The sequence below is a fragment of the Diachasmimorpha longicaudata genome, chromosome 12 (assembly GCF_034640455.1).
Source record: "Diachasmimorpha longicaudata isolate KC_UGA_2023 chromosome 12, iyDiaLong2, whole genome shotgun sequence".
NCBI classification, from domain to species: Eukaryota; Metazoa; Arthropoda; class Insecta; order Hymenoptera; family Braconidae; genus Diachasmimorpha; species Diachasmimorpha longicaudata.
In genome coordinates this window covers 819,098-844,069 of record NC_087236.1, presented here as the reverse complement: position 1 = coordinate 844,069, position 24,972 = coordinate 819,098, and the positions used below count along the sequence as shown (strand labels likewise).

Genomic DNA, 24,972 nt, shown 5'->3' with positions numbered 1-24,972 from the left:
TGGAGGTGCTATAAAAATATTCGGAATATTCGCGGCCTTTGATTAGACCTACTCCAGTGCACTAGTTCTGAGTTTTATGAAGGCTGTCTTTTTTGAAAAAATCAGCGGAGATCAGTGAAACGAATACGAAAGGGGTGCGGTTCGGCCGTCGTGGCTTCCCTAGCAAGACCCACATGAATTTAATGTCATATTAAGAGATGTAATCCAAAAAACGACTACAGTTTTTCTTGACATCTAGGATGTTTATATTGTTTTTGACCGATAAGCAGGGGGAAGATAGAGATTGGATGGCGCTGGGAGAGTCTGTAAGCATTATGAAATTGTGAGTACAGGAATTCAGTGCTAGCTTAATTACTTCATTGAGGGCGTAGGTTTCGGCAGTGAAGATTGATGCACATGGGTTAATATTGAAGGTTTCAGAAATATGCAGGTCTTGACAGTATATCGCACCGCCTACTGACCGAGCTCCCCTAGTTTTACTGCCGTCGATTCAGGTCTCGAGAGTTGAATCCCTGCACAGTGGTGTTCTCACCGTCTGAAAATTCTGTGTACAGTTGACCATTTGTATAGTTGAACAAGCACGAACGGAGCCCCCCCCCCTTTGATGGCTCGGCGGGTTGTCGATGTCCGTAAATTGACAGTGGCAGTCCCGCTGTCGCAGGTATAGATGGAATTGGGGGATTGATTCATTCGTGAAATCACTGTGTCACTTCGGGCTGAAATCATGTTTGAAATCACATGAAATCTCATGAAATCGGTCGAAGTTAATTGCAATCAGAGAAATTCTGGGATTTCATCGATTTCAGGTGACTGCAAATGAAATCACATGAAATCAGGGAATTATAAAACTTGTTTATTAGGATTGGTGTTGAGTTTTGTTTATTTGGATGGGAGAACAATAAAATCTCGAGAGTTCTAGGATCATATGCTCGTGTACAGGGTAATGTTAAAGAAATAGGTGTACTTTGTACCTGGTATATTTTAAAGAAACAAAGATTTTTGAAATGCAGCCAATGACTACTCATGGCTATATAAATATTAGTCAATACCGTCAAACAATTTCCTCTCCAGTCATTTCCAAAGATGGTCTCCGAGTTGATGAGAAAATATATAAAGACGTTGTCAAATATTTTTAGTTCTAAATTGTTTGTCCTTTACTGAGACGTGAAGATTTTATTTCATTTAGTTTAATTCAGGTCAGTATGTCAGAGATATACTTTATTTTACTGTGTTGAATAAATGATATATTGAAAAAAATTGCCATATTTCTCCTTGTATTTGTCATTACATGACTTGGATATAACTGCTGCTAGTGCTAGTATTTTATCCGGAGATCTAATTGAATCCAACTTATCTCCCCTACCAGCCCTCACCGCCCTTGCTGCCCCATTCGCATTAAAGACTTGAAATCATATGAAATCATTTGAAATCGTGAAATCGTGAAATCACCGGAAAAAAATCCCTGGCAATCACATGAAATCAACTATTTCAAGAAATCATTGAAATTATCTCGAAATCAGATGAAATCAGCAATCACTGTGTCATCGAATTTTTGAATGAATAGCAGAGACCATGGGGGAGATCAGCAGGGCCAGTCCTGGGAGATCAACCACGAAATGTCCTAGCGGTAGTGCTGGAACTAATTTTGCAGCCGGATTTGTTGGTAAGGTACCGAACATTACGGCTGCAAAGTCGGAGCAGAGGGAAAAGTCGGTAACGGAGATAGCGTGGGGTGGGGGAATGCAAGTAAAGAGGGGAAATTAAACGGCTGGGCAGGCGTTCTGGATATCCGAACGGCGTTGAGGGAAGCTTTTCCCTCATTAGAGGGGGGGGGGATTAATTTTCAAAAATGCAGCTTGACGCGCATCAGTTCTCGGCGACGGCAAGCGAGAATACCCAATAACCCCCCACGATTCAAAAATTCATTTCCCCCTCTGTAATTGTGTGCGGGGTAGTTACCGTGATGATAAACTCAAAGAAAAAATAGAGTCTTCCAGCTTGATCCTCCCCTACGGTTGTAAGTCGCAGGTATACACCTTGGTGCGGCAACACTGTCTCCTGCACTGCTACTCACGAAAAGTAATTCGCAAGTAGCGATGTTCTTGTTTATGTGAAGGGAATAATTAATCTCAATCACATAAATTGATGTTCACAAATAATTAAAAAATCTTTAATTATTGGATTAGACTATTTATTCCCTACCGAGACTGGGCTCTGACCATCTGTCAGTGGCACTAAAACTGCCTTTGCACAGTGATATTCAGCAATCTCCAGCCACAAACAGTATATTTGATAAGGAAACTTACTCTGAGAAGTTGGTCTGGGATGACAATAAACTGGAGGACTACCAGAAGAAAGTCACGGAAAAGTGCCTTGAGGAAAGCCCAGACGACCCAACGGAGACCTGGAAGTCCCTGAAGAACTGTATTTGGGAATCGGCAAGAGACTGCGACATGGTGAAGAAGGTTAAGGCAAATACACCAAGAGAGGAATCCTGGGTCGACGCCGAATACAAGGAACAAAGGAGTAGGACTTTCAAGGCTCTAAAAACTTACCACTGTAACAAGTTAGACCCCCAGCACAGACAAAACTGGCTACACCAGAGGAACCTTCTAAAGTCGTTGAAGAAAGAAAAAATCGGGGCTCAGCAAGCCCGTAAATGGGACAGAGTGGAATCAAGTAGGAACATGCAGGAACTGTGGGCAGGCCTCAATCCTTTCCGATCGAGGAAATGGTCCCCCAAAGGAGATATAAGTGATGAAGAGAGGACTGGACACTTTGGACGGCTGCTGAATCCACCGAGACAGATCGTAGCAAGCCCCCAGAGATTGGGAGAAGAGGAGCGAACCCAAGGAAATGGCTGTACAGGGAGGACAGTTAACGATGATTCCCTGAATTTGATTACCAATGAACCCACCGGGGATCACCAGCCGGAGCATCCCGAAATAGTGGAGTGGTGGAACGAACCGATCACTGACCAGGAAGTAAATAAGGCCCTCCAGGGGATGAAAAACCATAAGGCCCCAGGAGAGGACGGCATCTCAGCCAGATTCCTAAAAGCTCTCCCACACGTAGGTAAGACTGCGTTCCGCCGGATGATACAAAGCTGCTGGACGAAAGAGAGCCTTGCTCAGGGATGGGAAACGGCCCACATTTGCTCCATTTTCAAAGCTGGAGAAGTTGACAAGGCAAGCAACTACAGAGGGATCTCCTTGCTCGACCTAGGATAAAAAGTCCTCACGAAGATCATGGCATCCAGGCTGGCCCGATGGGCTGAAGAACAGGGAAAACTGGGAGAAAGTCAAGCGGGCTTCAGAGTTAATCGCAGCACCAGGGATCACATCTACACGCTGAATACTTTAATAGGGGCGCGTCTGAGGGAACCACGGAAAAAACTCTACGTAGCATTTATAGACTATCGCGCAGCCTTTGATCTGGTGGATCGCACACTGATGTTGGAGAAGCTGAGGAAGATGGGACTGAGTGGCAACCTGTACCAGATGGTCGAGAGAATCTACAGAGACACCAGAAACCGAATCATCACGCCAAGAGGGACCACGACTAGTTTCCAATCAAGTTGTGGAGTCAGACAAGGCTGCCCACTTAGCCCAGTACTTTTCTGCCTGTTTCTGGAAGACCTGGACAGGGCACTAGAAAAGAATCAGGGGGGTGGTACGACTCTAGGGGGGGTGAGAATAACCAACCTTAAATTTGCTGATGACATAGCTCTGGTGGCAGAGGAAGCTGGAGAATTGAGAACAATGCTGGCAATTGTGGAAACCCACTCCAAGAAAAATCACCTGCACATCAACGAATGCAAAACCAAAGTGATGGTTTTCCGAAGAGGGGGAAGGTTGGCCAAGAACGACCACTGGAAACTCAATGGTGCGAAACTGGAGGTTGTGAGGGAATTCAAATACTTCGGCTTTTGGTTCTCCCCGACTGGCTCCTTTGGAACGCACGTAAGGAAACTCGCTAACAAGGCAAGAATGGCAACCAACAGTGCTTGGGGACTGATGAAACAGGCCTGGATAAACACGCTTTATAGAAGACTGTACGTCCTGGATGTCATGGGAAAGTCGGGGTATCTGTATGGTATCGAGCTCTGGGGGTGGGGACACTATGACACCATGATGAGAATGCAGAGTAGATACATCAAAATGGCAATGGGCTTAGCACCGAACACCCCTGCCTATATTTGGAGGATGGAATCAGGCAGACGAAGCATTGACATAGAGGGGCGAATAAGAGCATACAGGTACCTGGCTGATATCCTGGGGATGAAGGAGGACAGATGGCCCAGGAAAGCTCTGAGAGAAGAGGTAAGGGGAGTACTCAACAGGTACCCCTCCAAACTTGGAAAAATGATGAACGTGGCCTTCGAGGAAGGTGGAGATGGGACCCCGGTGAGGTGGATTTGGGACCAGGGAGAACATGTAGAGTTATTGTCCCAACTGGAGAGAAATCTGAACACCAAGACGGATCAGGAGATCCAGACTGACTGGCACCATATAGACAACTCTAGGTACTGGCCCCAGTACAAGTACTTAGCAGTTAATATCGATGGCCAGAACTATTGGAGCTACAAGAACATAAGTGGAGATACCAAAGAGCAGTGGGCTCGTGTCAGGTGCGGCAATATAGGCAAAAGTACCCAGAAAGGTTATGATAACTCTAGCTGCACCTTCTGTGGTGACACGGAAACACTAGAGCACGTCTTGCTCTGTCTGCAAGCTCAACAATCAATACCAACGTTGATATCAAAAGGATTGTCCGATTGGATCACTCAATGTCCAAGATACCTACCCCTGGACCAGTGGCTCATGGGGGTGCTGAGAGGCAGTCCGAACCATATGCCATATGCAACTACCTGAAGGCATTCCACAAGGCAGCTAAAACCAAGGAAGCAGAGGCAGCTCAGGCGACACATTAGGGCGGAACAGGAAACCACGGCCAAACTATTACTTGTTTTTTCTTTTCTAGTTTTCGTTTTTGTTTTTGTTTAGAGATTTTATGAAGTAGAGTTCGTATACGTGAACCATATAATTGGGGTACATCGTATTAATAAATACAACGTATACCATTTAAGGAATCCTTGTCTGTAAAAGGTGTAAAACCATACAATGGCAATAAAACTATCCGTGATCAATCTGTCAGTTTGACAAGGGGTTTATTTGGTTAAGCTATCGTTTCTTTTTTTATATATAGCCTACCCGCAGAATTATGAAAAAATTATGGCATATAATACCACAAGAGCTACGATATTATCGGATATTTCCCGAAATAATCCTTGATATTCCATAACGAGAGAAAAAATTCTCTGAAATGCATAAAAAAATATGAGTGTGACAAAAGATAACGATTTCCTATCTCTGCGACGGCGGGACTGCCACTGCCCACTGTCGAGCTATGGAGATGTCGGAGATCGACAACCCACTGAGCCATCAAAGTCGACGATGGCGCTTCCACGGCTGGGGTCATCACTAGCGTTCGCGTGGGGTCACTGGGCTCCCCAGATTTGAGGCTCTACTTCATTCAATCCCTTCAATCTTCATTCCTGGTTATTCTTTCAATGCGATAATCTCGATATTTTTCTTAGAAATGGTAGGAAAATAAAAATATCTCAGTGTCATGACTGGTAATTTCACTTTGAAGCACTATCATGATTTGTAAGAGTGTCTTTCTTTCAGTTGCAATTCAAGAACAATGTTTTCTCGTGGGGCTATCGATAGCTGACGTAGTCTGCTGCCAATGCACTACTACATTATCGTATAATGACTGTGAAACCTCTGATCTGAAAATACTTCAGTCTGACTTATTCACTGCTCCGGTGAACAGGTTAAAGTAAACAGTAACATGCAACGACTTTTCACGTTTCGTAGAGTTAAAGTGTTCCTGAAAGGAAAATTTAACGACGGCCATTCATTGAATGCGAACGTTTATAAATTACATCAAACACAATTAATGAACCACTTCAGTATTTCACACAGAAAGTGGGTGGATAAACGACTGCTGTGTACATATGGACCGACTGTTGATCACAACAATATATTTACGAGCCCTTTTCCTGACGTTGAAATTCCGTCTGACTATGTACATCAAATTGTTTGGAAAAATGTTGATAATTGGCGGAATAAAACTGCCGTGGTATGTATTGAAATATGATCAACGAAGAGACCCACTCTCTACAATTTTGAAAATAATTTTGTTACTAATTTACCCCTCTTGGTACAGAAGAGATGCGATTATTTACACAACAATCATCAAGATATTTTTCGCTTACGTGCATTCGAATTAAATTTCTCTTAAACACGTTGATTTAATATACGAGGGGAAAAATGATTTTGGTTCAGACTATAGGATGTCTGACATCTTTTTGTATAATCAGCCGAAGAAAATGTCCCTTTTGGAACTTAAGTTCTCCAGACCAGTTATTTCCTGGTGAATCTATTGCAATTTCAGGTACGAGAATTATGGCTAATTAGACTATTATTTTTCAAAAAAATTACCTGCAGTAATCATTTAATAATGATTTTTAATATTTGGAATTATTGTAATTTTTTTCACCTAGGAAAAGTTGACGAATAGCACAGAGTTTTTGGCAAGGGCATATGAAGAATTCTCTTTCAACTCAGCCAACCATTTTCATTATGCACACAGAAAAAACTATTGGTCAAAGTCGAAACTTAGAAAACTGTTTACGAGATTTTTAAACTCGCAAATTACCATTTGGAAACCGTACAGTTTGATTTCTAAAATGTAAATTACCATTTTTAAAAGATAGAATATGATTTCGAACTCGTAAATTACGAGTTCCTATCTTGTAAATTACGATTTAAAAAAAAGGAAATGACGATTTTAAAAAACGTAAATAACGAGATTAAATCGCGTAAATTACGTTTTTTGGGGTGTAAAATACGTTGTCCCACCTCGTGATATACGCGCCTTATCATGTCATTTGTGAGATTTGACTCGCGTAAAATCCTTGATTCCAAAAATCGTAAATGCAGTCGGAAAGAAGAACAGTGTTTTTGCCAACTTGAAATCTTCACATTTCAGATGACTCTGAATCGTCTGGGCCCCAATTTCGGGGAATTTTTTTCCCATATTTTTCGAGGTAACTTTGAAAATGCTGGGAAAGACGCTTATTAAACAAATAAAAAATTTGGCAGTGTGAAATTGCTCAAGTTTTCCATTAGCGTTCTGCAACTGTAAAGATTCAGAGTAATTTGACACTTGCAGAGTTTTGATTGGTTTGAGGAGCGTTTTTCTCAATATTTTCGAAATTGTCTTGAAAAATTTAGGAAAAAAAGGCCTTAAATGTTGGGCCCAGATGATTCACAATCCTCCAAAACGTAAAGATCTTATATTGGAAACAAATTTTTTTTTTCAATTACATTTACGATTTCCTTAATCAAAGATGTTACATGATTGACATCTCATCAATGACGAGGAAAGAAGCGCAAATCATGAAAAACCGTGATATACGAGATCGGATTCCGTAGTTTACCTTTTTTTTTTTAAATCGTACTTCATGATTTAAAAAATCACCTATAAATCGTATTTTACGATGAGTTTTTTCCGTGTCTGGACTCGAAAAAATTCAAAAGTTTTTTTGTGCTAGAAAAATTTGTTTTCTGAATTTTCACAGATTTGTTAGGAGGGTTAGGGAGGGGTGATATGGGCAGTTTCCTGAAATCCATTGCTTTCCAATTCATTGAGTATTGAAAAAAAAAATTATTCTCACAATTCCTTCGTCCATAAAATTTATATTTTTGCCTCAACTTTTCGATGAAAATATTTTCTGATTTTTCAAGGAGAAGTTTTGAGTCAGAATGTCTAGCTTTAATTTAAGGGGTTATTCTCATGTGAGCATTTCAAAAAATCGATTTTTTTTTTTTTTAATATTTTGACAGTAAAACCTATTGAAAACATGCTGTGAAAAATTCAGACCGAAATTCATAGTATTTGATAAGTTACAGCTCATAGTAGCCGACGCGTCGTAAGCGATTGTCTACCAGGCTTTAAACTTTAAACGCGTTTTTCTCGAATCATCATTTTCTGAAACGGTCAAGGTCCTACAAGAAAAAGTATTCAACCGATTGCTTTAAAATTTACATATGTTGTTCTACTCATTTATAGTTATCGTCCCTACCACAATTGTTTATTTTCGACAATATCTTCATATTTTTTTTAAACGATTTGTAACGAAAAAGAACGAGATTTTCGTGATTTTTTTTTTGAAGTTCGATATTTTTTTTTGTTTTCAATGAAATTGATTATATTTGGTAGGGACGATAGCCACAGATCTACTGAATAATAATCCATTCGATTTTTTTATCTCAGACAACATGAACAGCCGTTATCATCTTGACCAGTGAACTACCTTTTTTGGTTGGGGACTACTTTGACTTAAAAAAAATATATGTTAAAAACGTAAAAAACGCCAAAAAAAAATTTTTTCGTATATTTCAAAATACAAATAAAAATATATTAAAAAATCAACATGATTGAAGGTTGTTGTCGCATAAAAAAAAAATTCCGAAAAAGTGGTAAAATATAGGCGTTCACATGAGAATAACCCCTTAACGGACGCAGGCCGCGCGCCACCGGATATTTATCCATGACACAACTACCCCCTCCATTACCTCTAAATGATTTTGAATGATTACCTACGGACGGAGTACGGGACAATGAATTAGAATATTGCCCTCAGTTACCCTGTATAAATCACTTTCTATATTTTTGGGATCGTTAGTTGAAAAAATATGCGCATAGGAACGGTCCCATATTCACATTCTCACGATTTCACATTATAAAATTGTTACAATCAATTCGTGACGTTGACAGCACTGATCCATCCGAAGGCTACGTGCGACCTTGAAGTATTACCGACGGTGGGTTTAACTGTCTTGCGAAATTTCAACCCTATGCAATTGAGTTCTGAATTCAAACCAAGAGAACATATAAATTGTTGTAAAAGATGGACCAAAAAAAATTTTTGTGTACCGGTTCGCCCTGAATATTCTTGAAAAATAAATAGAAATAAAAAAGAGCGGTCAACAAGAGTTCTTATTATGAAAAACAAGTTGAAGGAAGACTAAAATGGAGAATTAAATTGAGGCTATCGAATTTGTCAGAGACAGTGAAGTGGAAAAATCCGTACCAAGAATCTCTTTTTCATTTACATTTATTATTCAAAAGTTTTCAGGGTCAACCACTGCCAACTTTTTCTTGGTGCATCTTCTATAAAAATGTAGAGTTGTTTTTTTCTACATTTTTCACTGACTCCATTCGGGAGCATAATAGTAATGGAATTTATAGAAAGGAAAAAACAATCACTAATTACATGTGCAGCCACGCTCAGATGACTTCCGCCGGGTAAAGTCGATCGTATGCTCGTTTTCCCTTTTTTTGGAAATTACATTTGCATACATACATATGTATGTACATGTATACGTATGTACATCCAGACATATCCAGATTCACTTATAACTACGTATTTTCACGTTTCACAACATTCTACAACATTTTCAGGCGAAATTAGAAAAACAAAAAATGGTCGATTCCAACGGATCGATTTGGAAAAAAACTTAATGATTTTTTAAATAGTCTAGGGTCTCCGGGTATTGAACTACTAACGTTTTCTTGACATTTGAAAACATGAATAACAATTATGATCAATCGGGTGATCAACTGTAATATCATACTGATGTATCTTGAAACGCGACAAAGTTGTAAATTTTTTTTTACAATTATGAAATAGCTCTTCGAAATTTATCGATTTCTTTTTACATAAACATTTTCGTTGTTCATTTTGTTATTATTCCTACGTTTGCATAGGGACTACCTTTTTCATTTCGAAAAAAAGCTCGTGGTACGCTTTATCGTATTGTCTCTAATGGTAATAACCAGATAATTTTATTAACATTATCTTTATTACATCTCAATTTTTCTCAGTGCAATATTCGGATTTTTTCCTACGTTCTTGATCGATGCAAGCCAAGAATAATCATGGAACATTAAAGAGTGCAGTTTACTTATATTTCTCTATTTTTACAGTGGAAAACGACAATGATAACCAGAGTACGCTATTTCTAAACATTAATTGAAATTATTTCTACAATATTAGGATACATACAAGAGTAGAATGTTTAATCTATACCATCATTTACGTCAACCGAGATTTTCCTTTGTACTTTATCGCATAATATTTATCTATTCAATTTCACCCACATATACTAATATATGTATTCATATTATAGATTCAGAATAACATCGGAATACCCTTATCATCTGCCTATGATTAAAAATGAGGGCTCCCAGTCATAATTCATGATTTACATGACGATGATCAAGACCTACCATATTTCATTTACCTTTCGTTTCGAACTAAATGTGTACGAAGACAACGAGCCAAAAGATGTCCTTGAATTACGTTACATATTTGATCTACATTCCCTTCCGAATTCAATAGATACGTCATGTGGATTTTTCAGGCAGATAAACTGTATGAATATTTTCATGCCTAAACTTATTACTTATTATTATCGTTATCGCAATCGGTGGGTGGCAAAACAACCCATTTTCAAACGTCAACAACTTATTACCACATGATGGACGTTTTTATCTTTTCCACTATCTTTCACATAATTATCCAATCTTCACAAGTGGGCATAAGACAATTGACGTTCAATCACGGCCCTGTAGGCAAAAAACAACTTAAACAGCTCCCGAGTGCTCTGACTTGACCTCGAAGACCGCTCAGTAAGCTAGGCGGTACAAACTCGTCCTAATTAAGGTATGATACTGAGAGATATTATGAAACGAAAAACGGGACAAGTTTTCGGAGGCGCCGCGAGACAGCGCAGCGGACGAAGCGTGGACGAGGAATTATCAGAAGACTATCAAGTGCTGATTATATCGATTGAAATCTCTGGACTGGAGATCGAATCTCATCTAATCAAAACAAAAACAAAGATAACAAAAATTGTTAGTCAGTTTTATATTCCACAAGTTATAATACTAGAAAAAATTGTTTTCCTTGTTTGATATGAAACGTGGTTAGTGGGAAGTGAGGTGGACGAGTAGGTGAGACTATGCGAAGGAGGTGGTGAAAAATGAGGGGGACCGGAAGATGTCACAGGACGTACACCGAATGGGTTTCCAAAACCGTCACTTTATTAAAAAAAAATTGTCAGCCTAGAAAGGTAGGCGATAGAAATGAAACTTCATGGATCTCAATGGGCACTAGCTTTCTAGGCTGACGAAATTTTTTAAAAAACTCTTCATATAGTGCTTCTCCAAAGTTACTTTTTTGATAATTGCTTGTCTATGTATAAATATAATACATTCAATAGAAATCATTGAACATCTTACTGTTCGTAAAAAAAAATATTCGCATTAATCATTTCAATGGAAGGAGATGGGTCAATGTGATTCTTGCTTATTCCAACTTCACCTCAGTTAAATAGATGGGAAAAATGATGATACCTATAATAATATCGAGAATATATATTTCTGGAAAATGGGATGGATGCATGTGAACGCATACATTTTACTACTTTTTAGGAAATTTGTTTTCATGCGACAGCAAAATTCAATCATTTTAATTTTTTAATATGTTTTTATTTGTATTTTGAAATGTACAAAAAAAAAATTTTTTTCTTTTTCTTTTTAAAATTTTTAATATATATTTTTTTAAAGCCAAAGTAGTCCCCAACAAAAAAAGGTAGTTCACTGGTCATGGTGATGGCGGCTGTTCATGTTGTCTGAAATAAAAAAATCGAATGGATTATTATTCAGTAGATCTGCGGCTATCGTCCCTACCAAATATAATCAATTTCATTAAAAAAAAAAAATATCGAACTTCAAAAAAAAATCACGAAAGTCTTGTTCTTTTTCGTTAAAAATCGTTTTAAAAAAATATGAAAATATTTTCGAAAATAAATAATTCTGGTAGGGGCGATAACTATAAATGAGTAGAAGAACATATGTAAATTTTAAAGCAATCGGTTGAATACTTTTTTTTTCTAGGACCATGACAGTTTCAGACAATGATGATTCGAGAAAAAAGCGTTTAAAGTTTAAAGCCTGGTTTAAAGCCTTACGACACGTCGGCGACTATGAGCTGTAACTTATCAAATACTATGAATTTCGGTCTGAATTTTTCACAGCATGTTTTCAATAGGTTTTACTGTCAAAGTATTTTTTAAAAAATCGATTTTTCGAAGTGATCACATGCTAGTAACCCCTTAAGAAAAATACCTAATACCTTTTTGTTGGGGGAAATCTTCAGCAGCCCCTCAAATTTTCTCCTGCTGAATTGTGTTTCTTTTAAGCAGAGCAAATGTTTTGTCTCAGTAAAAGCAAAATAATGTGACAATTGCGCGTGATTTTTTATTCCTTTTTTTACAATTTTTTTTTCAATTACCATGGCAACTCCGGAAAAGTTACTATGAAGTACAATATTTGTTCGTGGCATATTCGAAGAAAATTCCTCAATTCTACAGTATAGAATGAAGCCATTTTATCGAACAGTGCGTTTTCCTATAAATTTCATCTCCCTACGATTTATTACAAATTGATTATTATTATTACGAATTCGAAAACATGCTATCAGCTATGATATACATTTTTCTTATGTTTTTCATAACGATGCTTGTTCTCACTTAGTCCACATAAAATCATTTCCCTAAAGGAGCTTCATTACGCTACGCATGCGACCCCGCTCTCGTTTTTTGCTACTCCGAATCTATTGCGTTTTCGTCTCTCTCCCATGTCTCCTTCTGTCCGACTGCTCCACCAGGCGCGCCATCCCCTCCCTTTTCCTGTCGATTTTTCGTTACATACGATATTGGAATTACAGCCCAACGAGCGCAAAGAAGTTTCACTTCAAAAATGATAATAGAGTAAATACAGAGAATATTTCACGAGCAGTCACTATAATTAAATTATGAGAATTACACCGAAATTTATTATCGTAACAATTGGAACACTTGTCCGAATGCACGGCAACGCTAATCGACTGAGCTTCACACAGCGAGTGAGGATAATGAGTGGGGTCACGGGCAACAATCTAATTCTCGCCACTTGACCTATTCCTTAGCGTTTGACCGGTATTTCCGAGGTTGAGACGTCCAGGAAGTGGCACCTGAAGTAGTAAAATATTCGAGTTAGGCCTCTGGTAATACATACTGGATTGTTATGGCCCAGGGGTCATACGATCGGCGAGTCGTCGCGGGGAAGGGAGGGTCCGGAGTTTCGCAGGATTTCCAACACTCCTCATTGTCAAGATTGTCATAGAGTTGATTATTCGACAAACGATTGTGATAAAAATCACAAAAATACTGACGCTGCCACGAGTATCACAAATATTGATTGGGTAATCGAGTTCGGAGCTTCAATCCACATATCACCCCAGAGGCAAGCCTTCCAGAACTTCAGGAAGAAATAAGAAGTTTATATCGTTACTACTGATAAGCCAATACTAAATGCTGAGAGGGTTCGAGATATCGAGTTTTCTGTATCTACAAACGCCGATAAAGCAACATTGTTGGCAGGAGATATGTTGCACGTGCCAAATACAACAACAAATCTTCTATCACGCAGCAAAAATGCTAGAAATGATTTTGTAGTTCCTCTTGCTGCAAATCTATGCAAAACATACCATAAAAATAATCAAGTTATGACAATCGTGAAGGAAGGAATGTCTGCGTCGAAGCAGAATTGCGTCGTGAATCATTTCAACTCCGCCGCAGACGATCACGAAAGGTATTAAAGGTGATTCATTCAAAAGTACGTGGAGCCAATGAAAAATAAATTCATTGGTGGCGCCGAATATTCTTTGTTTTTTATTCACTACTATACGAGAAATATATTGATCCATTTTTTGAAATAAGCAAAAAGATTGACGAAAAAAGACAAAGACTTTATTGATTATCATAAAGGAGGACATGGAGAGACAGCAAAGACTCTGACGACAGATAGGAGAGAAACAGACACAAATTAGGCGAGGTCAAACGATTTATTCTCTATTAAAATGGATTCCGTTTCGCGTAGATCCTGGGGAAAAAAAGTTGGAGCCGGAAAAACAGCAAGATACGAGAGACAGAAGTATAGGGATTAACGTAATTAAACCTTACAGCTATTGAGGAAATCGAAAGGAATGCTAAAAGCGCGAATTTGGTTCTCCAGTCGGGGTCTCTCAGGGTCGTCTGACCAACGTGGGGTTCGTTCCACTAGAGCTGTGTTTGCAGTGGTGCAGATGAAACCGGCGCAATTTTCTGATTAGCTTAGATCCTGACTGAGGATGCTGATTATTCGGAAGACCAGTAGAAGATGCTGAGTCTTAGAGGGCTTACGAGGGTTTCAATGACTTCAACTCGAGAAAAAGGAAGGAGCACTCAGGTTGGGAAGGATTAGGATTATCCAGGTTAACCGCAACTATAAATCCAGGTGGCAGGCAGAAGGATGTCACGACGTGGTTATTGAAGTGGTTCGTCGCGGGTCTGCCGTCAATCTAGTCGCCAATCGGAGGCACTCATAGGATGCTCTAGAAGCGAATTTAATTTTCTCTTCTCCCTCTCCGGGTAGCTCTCAATTCTCGAGAGCGTTGTTCCTCGGGCTAGTCTGGCGTAAAACGCGGTGCGAGAGAGTCAAGCTAAGGTTTTCAATTTTTGCGATACCCGTTAACCCACCAAATATACGAGTCGCACTCTATCAATACTAAAGTGACATTAGAAGCATTAATAACGTATTTACTGATTATTGACCTTCGTCTCACAGAGTTTTCCTTCTCCTCACGAGAATCGAGAGCTGCCCGGTGAGGGAGAGGAGGAAATCAAATTGGCTTCTAGAGCGTTCCATGAGTGTCTCGCCTCCGATTGGCGACTAGATTGACGGCAGACCCGCGACGAACCACTTCATCAGACCGGTTGAAGCCTCAGTTGGGCTTCAGACACGAGGGCTGATGACATCTCATTATAGTGCACAGCTATCAACCAGGTCGCAATCCGCTCCTGTTGAGGTTGTCGTTTTCAAGAAACGAGTTACGTCTGTTGCTTGATTTTCTGGCCGAAAATCGCAAGCAAAGGGAATTATGTAATATCCGCTACATTACCTGTACGCTTCGTACTTATTGCTCGTACGTCGGCGGATTGGTACGATAGTGACTCCGTCATACGACGCCACTATCCCTACTGCGCTGATTGGGCATATTAATAATTGGCACTACTGACAATTCCTGGTCGGTTGGTCTCGAGTTGCGAGCTTTCTGTCTAGCTCCAGGAACGACTCGCTTGATCCACGCTAGCTTTACGAGCTCTTCCCTCCCCGAAATTAAGAATTGGCCGACTCACTAGTACGCCCTAGTGGGCTGTCATACACGACCATTACCCTTTTAGGCCGGATTCTGAGGAGACGACTGCTCTCTGACCCCTGGACGCCAGTCCAAAGACGTGCCCTACTAGGGCACAGTCAAATGGTTAGATCACCACGTTAAGCTTAGCCTGGTCGTTGCAATGTCAATTTAAGTTCAAATTTTGCATTGATAGCTGGGACTGGCTGAAGTTGGTGGAGTTTGTCTAAAAACAAAAATAATTATATGTGGTCAGATAGCCATGCACCCACTGAAGTAGTCATGACACCCAGCGCCGACTTAGAGCTAGTTTGTGTAACCGTCGAGAAGATCATTAGAGGTGGAGAATGGAACTGGGTAACCTTAGGGTGAGTTCCAGAAGGTGGCTGATCGGCTGATTAAGCAGACAGCATATAATGAAACCGATCCTGAATCAATCGTAGTCCCTCTAGCCCTGGGAAACCAGACCATCAACCATAGGATGAGCATTTCAGTCGCCTGGAGTACAATTGATCTCTGTAGAACACCCATAACAACCATGCTTGGTCTAAAAAGCAATGGAGCAAGACATCTTCTGAACATGGACAGAACAGAACCTGAGGACAGTCGTCGAACTCCTCCGCGGTTATGGCAGATTGCAAATTCTTCACCGGTGATGGAGTTTGCAAATTCTGCATCGACGAACAGGGTTACTAGTTGTAGTACCTGCGAAAAAGTTTCCAATTATGCAGAATTGCTTAAGAATTTCGGGTTTGTTATGCCAGATCCCGATCGTGATTTAGGTAATGAAAAATCGCCATCTAAATCCACTCAATCCCTGTTTTGAATCGTGAAAACATGAGCTCAAGAAAATATTAACAGAAGAAGATCTTAGATTGACATTTAGAACAGAGAGCACTTGCCTTGACAACACCTTCTTCTCTAAAAAAGGACATAAAATCCTCGTTATCATTACAAATACGATGAAAAGCCGGTAAAAACGGTCTACTCCACCATTATTATAAGATTGATGGAGTATTGGCCTCTAAAATAAACTCGTACTCCGTAATTATTTGTAATGATGAAGAGTGTTCAATTAAGCAGACCAACTCATCGATATTTATTGATTTTAGATGAGAGTAGAACGACACTCTTAGTTTTATATTAGACAATTTACTTGTCGGTGAATGGATTTTATGTGAATGTTGATCATTATCAACTAAGAATATTACTTGGAATCCAGGCATGTTTGAATGAAAATACTCAATGATTTTTTAGGTATGTGCCGCATCTGGAAAATGGTATACATACGAAATATTAAGAAAATTATCTGGTCGATTGGCCACATCTTTACGGCGCAGCAATTTGAGGTATGGAGATACGTTAGCAATAGCTCTTCCGAATATTCCAGAGTATGCTATAATTGCGTTGGGAGTGAGCGAAGCTGGACTGAAGGTAGATTATGGTACTTGGGTTCCATTAAAAACATAATTTCTCTTATGTATTTTCACTTTATGTCCTGTTGTTTCACATTCATTACGAAAGATTCAATATACTTAATGTTCTCATATATTCTCAGATGACCTTATTAAACTCAGCTTATACAGCGCATGAAATGGGTGTGCAAATTGTCAATTCGGACGCTACGGCAATAATTACAACTCCAGAAATATATCCGGTGATTGGAAAAGTTATAAAAGAACGAAACTTGATTCAGTTGCCAATAATAGTGGTATCAACAGGAAGTGAGTCACGTCCTGCAAGTGCGATCGATTTTAACGATTTAATTTCTGATGGAGTTGACGAATTCAAAAATACAGACAATCAATCTGTAAACGTTAATCAAAATGATACATTCATTTTGCCGTATTCAAGTGGTACAACTGGACTGCCGAAAGGTGTTGAAATCACTCACAGGTTGGAATCAATTGGTTAATCCAATCTTTATCGACGAAAAACCAAACAACCTATCCACACACGCTGTCAATTGTTGTTATTCTCGAAATATTATTTCAGGAACATTGTCGCCAATTTCATACAGGGTGAACACCGTGCCTACCATCATGATGAACCAGCTATAGGTGAACACCAAGAGATTGTACCTGCATTTCTACCTTTTTACCATATCTTCGGCTTCGTTATTTGCCTTTTAAACTATCTGAGGTAAGTGCTCAAATAATTAACCATTTAGTTCCATTAATACGAGTCATTGAATATGGTTCTAGGATGGGGGGTAAAGTAATTTGCATGCCTCGGTTCACAGCCAACAATTTGTTGGATGTGCTTAAGGAGAATAAAACGACGGCATTGTACGTAGTCCCGCCAGTGATACAACTTATGGTAAATGATGACAGATTCATAAAAGAATATGTAGAGAGTGTAAAAAATGTTGTATCTGGGGCTGCCCCCCTTGGAGGTGAACTGATCAATAAATTTCACTCGAAAATGCAAGTCAAAGTGACCCAGGGTTATGGATTGACAGAAACCTCACCATTGGTAGCACGAGCCAAACATTCGGATTGGAACTCTGCAGGATTAATAACTATAAATACTAAAATTCGTATTGTTGACAGTGATAATGATAACTTGAGAATAAATCTGGGCACTAACAAGATCGGAGAAATTTATGTGAAAGGCCCACAAGTGATGGCTGGATACTACAAGAATAAAAAAGCCACCGACGACTGTATGGATGGAGAGTGGTTCAAAACAGGGGATTTAGGATATGTTGATGATAAAGGTATGATTTTTCTTCTACTCACAAATAGCTTGAATGTTTTTATCAGCAATGCATTCCACCAAAGATGTTATATATCTGAGAATAATTCCATTTTACTCGTTATTTACTACGTAACGGTTTGTTGTGGCCCACTGTGTCTAATAAGAGAGCGGAAGAGACCAGATGTCTATCTCCAAACCCTTGTCTGATTGTCACTAATCCCGACAGGGTGTCACCACGTAACGATGGAAAACCCGTGTTAAGTGGTTGGTTACGCTTATATTGTGTGACATTTCTTCTAATATTAAATAATAATTACAGAGCAGGTCAGTAAATAAAAAAGTGACAACGGCGAATTATGAAGAAATAGTTTATTAAAAGAATTATTAATGTATTTGAAGAATTAACCAATTACGGCTTTCAATATTATCCAGGGTTGGGGCAAGACAGGTCACTTGTCGGGTCACTCTATATAATAACAAAGGGGGGAGGGCTCTAATATTTCAATAAAAGGGGGGTAGAATTTAGGGGGTCCAATAGTTAACTATAATCCAAATGATATGAAATTAACAGGGAGTCACCGGTGAAAGGGAGGTTTATTGTAATAATGAGGGGAAAGATATCTGCTGGGGCAAGAGGGAAGGGAAGGGTACTCACTCAGTGCTGTCCCTGACCGATCTCCACTGTGTTCGGGGGTCGTCTCCTTCACGAATTGTCCGGGGGTCTCAACCCTTCCAAGGGGTAGGCAGCTATAGCGGGGTTCACGTCCAGTGGAGCCTCTCCTCCTGGCGGGCTTCTCTGGGTCACTTGTATTCTGGGTTGCACTTCCGATCTTCTCAACTGATAATTTATCTTTCAATAGTCTCCACACGCTACGATTCGAGTGTCCGTTATTGGGGCAGTTGAGCCTCTTCGCGATGTATTCGGGGGTCCTCGGCCGGTAATCGTCAATTTCCGGGTGATGCGGATCCGGATGTAACCGGTGATCCGCCGGTTGATGCTAGTAGGCATCTTCCGAGAGTTGAGGGGTGACGACATGTGTATGGTGCGTATACTGTCCGCTGTCGATGATGAGAGTGGCGAGTAAGGGAGCGGGGGAGGCGGGAGGACTCACGCGGGTAGGAGTTCTCCAACGGTGATAATTACGGGGCGAAAGTGATGGCGATGAGGGGGCGGGGAGGGGGGAGGCAAAGGAGGTTATGTGACCTCGTCACATAATTGTTAGGGATCTTGATGTTCTGGATAAGGTATTGAAATGCGCCGACAACGATGCGCGCAGAAAAATAAAAACAGAGACCAAAATTTAGGGTAGATCAAACAGTTTATTATTGATTAAAAATGACTCCATTTCGCGAAGACCCAGGGGAAAAACGATCGGAGGGAAAACAGGAAGACAAGAGAGACAGAAGTATAGGGATCATTGTAATTAAAACTTACAGATTGGGGAAAATGAAGAAAATGCTCTGAAAGCGAAACATGCTCCTGTCAGGGTTTCCAGGGGTTGTCTGCCCGATGTGGGGCTGGTTCTACTAGGCCGTTGGTTGCAGGGGCGCGGATGAAATCAGTGCAATGTCTTGATGATCCTGGACTTTGGCTGAAGATGTTGGTGATTCTGAAAATCAGTGGAAGGTGTTGAAGATCTCGGAGGTTCCGCGAGGGGTTGTTAATGACTTTACAGCTCGGTACAATGGGAAAGACCACTTAACTGGGAGGGCTAATCATTAAGGTGATTAGGATAATCGGAATTATCCGCAATTACAAGTCAATTACAGGTAGAAGGATTTTGCAACGGGGTGTCTTCGGTAGCCGCAGGTAGATTAGGACTGATCCTTCCGGCGATGACTGTCGAATTGACTTTTCCGTGGCCCGAGCCCCTTTTTATAATGAGAAAAGCGCACCAATTGATAATTTAGTGTCTAGAATCGTCCCTTTTCTTTCTTTTGGGCTGGTTAAGGAAAATGTTCTTATTAGGAAATATTGGTGTCTGATTTAACGATGGTGGGGGATGCATAGTTCCATTCCTTTTCATTCGTGCCAGCCATAGGTGGCGGATAAGCCCCCGCTTTCCCGATTGCAATCTAAGCAGCATGTGTCCCATAAATTCGGGTAATCGTCGCATGTCCCTCTTGTGAACGTGGATGAGTCACCCTTCGCAATGACGGCAATCGATAACCGCGAAGTTTATCGGGTGGCTTTTTAATTAAGAGAAAAGGTGTGTTCTAACTGGAACCATATTGGTTGGGCTCTAAAAGGCAATTGAGAAATTTTACGACATCAACGATAACGAATCCATCGATCACTTACCAAACTTCTATTCCATTATTTAAATAAATAAGTACGGGGTACGTAACAATAGTACTTTCGACCATCGCTATTTTTCATTACAACGGGCTCAACTGTCATTCGATCGGCTGCTTTTCACCTCGACATTAGTCGTAATTTGTGCAGTGTGTAATTTGATGTTTCTTTGAATAAAAAAGTGATTTGGCCGCCGTGCACGTGCCGTGATTTATCCACCTTCGCCCCATCCTCCCGCCATCCACCTTTATCTCGGCCATCCCTAAAAATTACATCCCAAGGCAAATCCCGCATCGAATAGTCTCATAGATTTGTCACTAGATTCTCTTAAGTTGACTTGATAACAAGATGTGGGGATACTTTTAAAAAGATGAAACAACTAAAAGTTTCAATAATAAACACTTCGATTATACAGATACCAATGCAACTACAAATATCTATGTAGGATCGTGTACAAAACTCTGTGTGTGTGCGTGTGTGCGTGTGTGTGTGTGCGTGTGTGTGCGTGTGTGTGTGTGTGTGTGTGTGTGTGTGTGTGTGTGTGTGTGTGTGTGTGTGTGTGCGTGTGTGTGTGTGTGTGTGTGTGTGTTTTTTTTTTTTTTTCTTTTTTCTCTAGAGGTTTCGGGTAATCTTCAAAAGATTCTGGAAAGTGATGTTAAACCAGATCTCAGATTTTTACTGAGTAAACCCCCGTTTTCCTCTTTTCTCTTACCCCGTATTCCCTGCGGAACCGCCGTTAGGCATTACTTCACAGGGGGGGTCGTACTAGCTGTAGCTCTTCCTCAGTTCATCGCTAGATCGTTCGTTCTCCTTCCTCACTTGGATGTTGGTGTCAGTAGGAGGTTCCAGCTGCTTCCTCTTTCAGTCAGCGTTCTTACGACGGCGCTCTTCCTCTCGCAGCTCCTTCACGACCTGAGCCGCAAAGTCGCTTGTGGCGTCCCAGGCGGTCTTTGATGCCACCATTGCATCCATCAGGTTCTCGGGCAGGATCTTGCCACCAAGTGCAGATTCCCACTCAGAACGGTTCGTGCTGAATCTTGGACATGCAAAAAACACATGTTCAGCGTCCTCAACAGTATGCATGCATAGTGGGCATTCGGGAGAATCTTCATGCTTAAACTTATGGAGATACGCCCGAAAGCACCCATGTCCTGTGAGCATCTGGGTTACATAGTAATTGACTTCACCGTAATTACGCTCCAGCCATACACCTATCTTAGGTATGAGACGGTAGGTCCATCGCCCCTTACCTGAGGTGTCCCATTTCTGCTGCCATCGGTTGATGCTTTTACATCTCTCGTCCGTTACAAGCTGTGCTATGCTGGTGTCCTCCGTACGCTTTCGACGATATAAAGATCTTCGTTCTTCGGCCAACTCCTCTATGGGCAGCATACCGGCGATGACACACACTGCGTCCTCAGACACAGTGCGGTAAGCGCTTGCTGTTCTGAGAGCGCTCAGCCGGTAGACCGACGCCACCTTTCGCCTTAGTTGCTGCATCTGCAGTGCGTCAGCCCAAACAGAGATGCCGTATGTCAGGACTGACGTAATCACTGACGTCAGCAACGCTCGCCTCTTCTGCTTGGGGCCTCCTACATTAGGCATCAGACGTGAGAGAGCTGCTCTGACAGCGGATGCCTTGATCGTCGTATGCTCAATCTGCTGTTTGAAGTTGAGCCGGGCGTCAATCATCACCCCCAAGTACCGAATGTACGGTTGAGATGTGACTTCATAACTTCCGACTCGCAGCGTGATTGTCTCCAGTGCCTTTCTGCTCGTAATCAACACGGCCTCGGTTTTGTGCTCCGCCAAGCTTAGGCCCACTGTTCCCATCCATGTGCGGACTGCCTCGAAGGTGATATCGAAGGCTAGTTGAATCTCCTCGAGGTGTTTCCCTACAACGACTACGGCCACATCATCCGCGAAGGCAACCAGTTTCACCTCCGGTGGCAGAGTCAGCTTCAGTAGGCCATCGTACATAATGTTCCACAAAAGAGGGCCCAGTACCGAGCCCTGGGGCACCCCTCCTGCGACCTTGTACTCCTTGGGACCATCCTCCGTGTCGTATTTGAGTACCCTTTCGGTGAAATAATTGGCCACCATGTTCCGAAGATACTCGGGCACGTGGAGTCTCTCAAGTGCCTCCATGATGCAGTCCCACCTGGCTGAGTTGAAAGCATTCTTGATGTCCAGCGTAACCACCAAGCAGTACTTCTTTGTGCCCCCGAGCCACCTCGCTCCTGTGATCGCTTCTCTGGCGGTGTCGATAACGAGGTTGATGGCATCCAGTGTTGATCGGCCTTTCCGAAACCCATATTTATGACCGGCTAGCAGTGGTTCAACAGCTGCGTCAATTCTTCTGTGGACGATACGTTCGAGGATCTTGCCAGCTGTGTCCAGCAAGCAGAGAGGACGATAGGATGATGGTTCGTCCGTTGGCTTTTTCCCTTTCGGGAGTAACACCAGTCTCTGCTGCTTCCAATTGGCGGGGAAAGTACCCTCTCTGAGACACTCATTATACACGTCCAAGAATAGTCCCGGTAGGGCTTGGATGGCGGCTTTTAGCGCGATGTTAGGAATCCCATCAAGACCAGGGGCCTTGCTGTTTCCAACCCTCCTGCATGCCTCCATTAGCTCATCCTCAGTGACTTCTGGGATCGTCAACTGACCCTTCTGATTGTTGGCCCACTGGCGTCCCGGTTGTTGTGGGAATAAGACGGAGACAATTCTTCCCAGAAGGTCAGGGCACGTTGGCGGTGGTATCGGTTGACTTTTGAAACGAGCCATTACCACTTTGTACGGCCTGCCCCATGGATCAGCGTCTACTTCACCGATCAGCTCATTCCAGGAATGCGCTTTGCTACGCTTTATGGTCTTATTAAGCTTATGACGCGAGTTCTTGTATCTCATTTCCAGCTCCTTGAAGTTCGGTTTCTTCCGGGCGCGCTGGGATGCTCTTCTCGCGGCGTTGCACTCCTTCCGCAGCTCAGCAATGGCGTCGTTCCACCAGTGTACTGGTGGCCATCGGATGATGAGACGCTTTCTCGGCATAGTAGTATCGCAGGCTTCTACGAGTCGGCTCATGAGGTTCACTGCCTTTTCAGTCGCATTACTGCCACCAATCGGGCAGTCCTCCAGTGCTACTAGGAAGGAGCTAGGATCGAAGGTGCTCGCCTTCCAGCCCACTGTATTGGTCCTCTTCGATGCTGGTGAACGTTTCTGGCCGGTTGATGCCTCCCAGACAATCGCGCGGTGGTCACTCCCAGTATAGGTCTCACTTACCTCCCAGGAGTAGCCTCTCCTCGCGAGGCTGCTGCTCACAAAGGTAAGATCCACGATTGAGCTCGCCGCTCCCCTCATGAACGTCGGTTCGCTGCCGGTGTTAAGCAGGACCACATCCAGCGATGCCAGTGTTTCCAGCATGGCTTGGCCTTTCGCGTTCGTCTCTCGACTTCCCCAATCGACTGCCCAGGCATTGAAGTCCCCGGCTATCGCCACGGGAAAATGCTGCTTCGCATCTCTAGACAGCCTATCCAGAAAGTCGGTGAACACGTCCAATGTAAAGCTAGGTGGGGCATAACAGCTGTAGAGATGTATTCCACCAACCTTGGTCCTCACAAAGCCTACCTCCGTACTACAAGCGGCGCTCTGGAATGGGAGTCCGCTGCAAGACCAAACGACGGCCGTTTTGGACACGTCGGCAACCCAGAGCTGGGTGTCGAGGTGTCTATATGGCTCCGATATCACTACCACGTCTGGCTTCAGCTCCCTCACTGATTGCATGAGCAAATCATGTGCAACCTCGCAGTGGTTGAGGTTGAGCTGGAGCACCTTGAGGTTAACCATCGTACTATCGCCTTTTGTTGCTGAGGTCCCGGAGTGCCTCCCTGTACGTTGGGCATCTGCAGCTACCGGCGACATGAGCACAGTTCTTCGAGTCGTCTTTTTCCGTGCACAGGGCACACCTTGGCTCATTTTTGCAGTCCTTGACCTTGTGTCCTTCCTCTGCGCACTTGACACAGAGTTTCGAACGGTCAACTGTGCTCTTACATCGGATGGCGAGGTGTCCATATTGCCAGCACTTAAAGCACTTGAGCGGGCACTCCACCCTTCTCACCCGGCAGTTCACCCAGCCTATTTTGATCTTCCCGTGCTCCCCCAGGATCTTCTCCGCTGTAGCAGCTTCGAGTCTCACTGAGGCAGTCTGGGTCCCGCCATATGCTCTACGAAGAGACTTGACCACATCCGCCTTGATCTCGTAATCCGCCCCCGCCACTGCTTGCAGGGCCGCGATGACATCGTCCTTCGTTGTAATGTCGTCGAGGTCTTTGATCTCGAGATCCTCCTGGGGCCCCTTACTGCTCACAGCCGCCTCGTCTTTGAGGACTTCGGCGATCGCCGCTCGCAGCTTCGGCGCTCCGTCAGTCGTGTTCTTGCTCAGGATGATGAGCATATCTCCTGTTGCCGTGCGACGGATCTTGTCAACGCAACCAATAGCGTCCTCGGAGGATACATCCTTCTTAACGCGACGAAGTATATCCGCATATTTCGTCTTATCGTTAGGGCGAACAATCAGAGCATCAGGTCTCACCGCTCGTTTCGAGGGAGTCTTCCGCTT

The 24,972-nt window shown here is 42.2% G+C and overlaps 1 protein-coding gene and 1 long non-coding RNA gene across 6 annotated transcripts in view; one reads left to right on the top strand and one right to left on the bottom strand.

The window, feature by feature from the left end:
- Window positions 1-5,792: 5,792 nt before the first annotated feature.
- The window catches only part of LOC135168006 (uncharacterized), a 24,318-nt gene continuing 5,138 nt past the window's right edge, over window positions 5,793-24,972 (top strand). Inside the window, exons 1-6 of one of the 3 annotated variants that reach the window (XR_010299958.1) lie at window positions 5,793-6,147; window positions 16,616-16,792; window positions 16,917-17,254; window positions 17,354-17,500; window positions 17,563-18,077; window positions 18,223-18,382. Coding sequence is in view for 2 of the 3 variants with exons in the window: in XM_064131822.1 (XP_063987892.1) it covers window positions 5,857-6,147; window positions 16,616-16,792; window positions 16,917-17,254; window positions 17,354-17,500; window positions 17,563-18,077; window positions 18,223-18,275 (1,521 nt within the window). In the remaining variant the exon portion in view is untranslated. The remainder of the gene's footprint in view (window positions 6,148-16,615; window positions 16,793-16,916; window positions 17,255-17,353; window positions 17,501-17,562; window positions 18,078-18,222; window positions 18,383-24,972) is intronic. The other 2 variants (XM_064131822.1, XM_064131821.1) reach the window with 2 other exon arrangements.
- LOC135168013 (uncharacterized) lies at window positions 11,613-13,705 on the bottom strand. 3 transcript variants are annotated; one of them, XR_010299960.1, is made up of 3 exons: window positions 12,275-13,705; window positions 12,024-12,136; window positions 11,613-11,771 (listed from the first exon to the last, which is right to left on the bottom strand). It is a non-coding gene; the product is annotated as an uncharacterized LOC135168013 (long non-coding RNA). The 3 variants fall into 3 exon arrangements; XR_010299959.1 differs by having other exon boundaries at window positions 12,024-12,130; XR_010299961.1 differs by lacking the exon at window positions 11,613-11,771 and having other exon boundaries at window positions 11,786-12,130; window positions 12,275-12,333; window positions 12,434-13,703.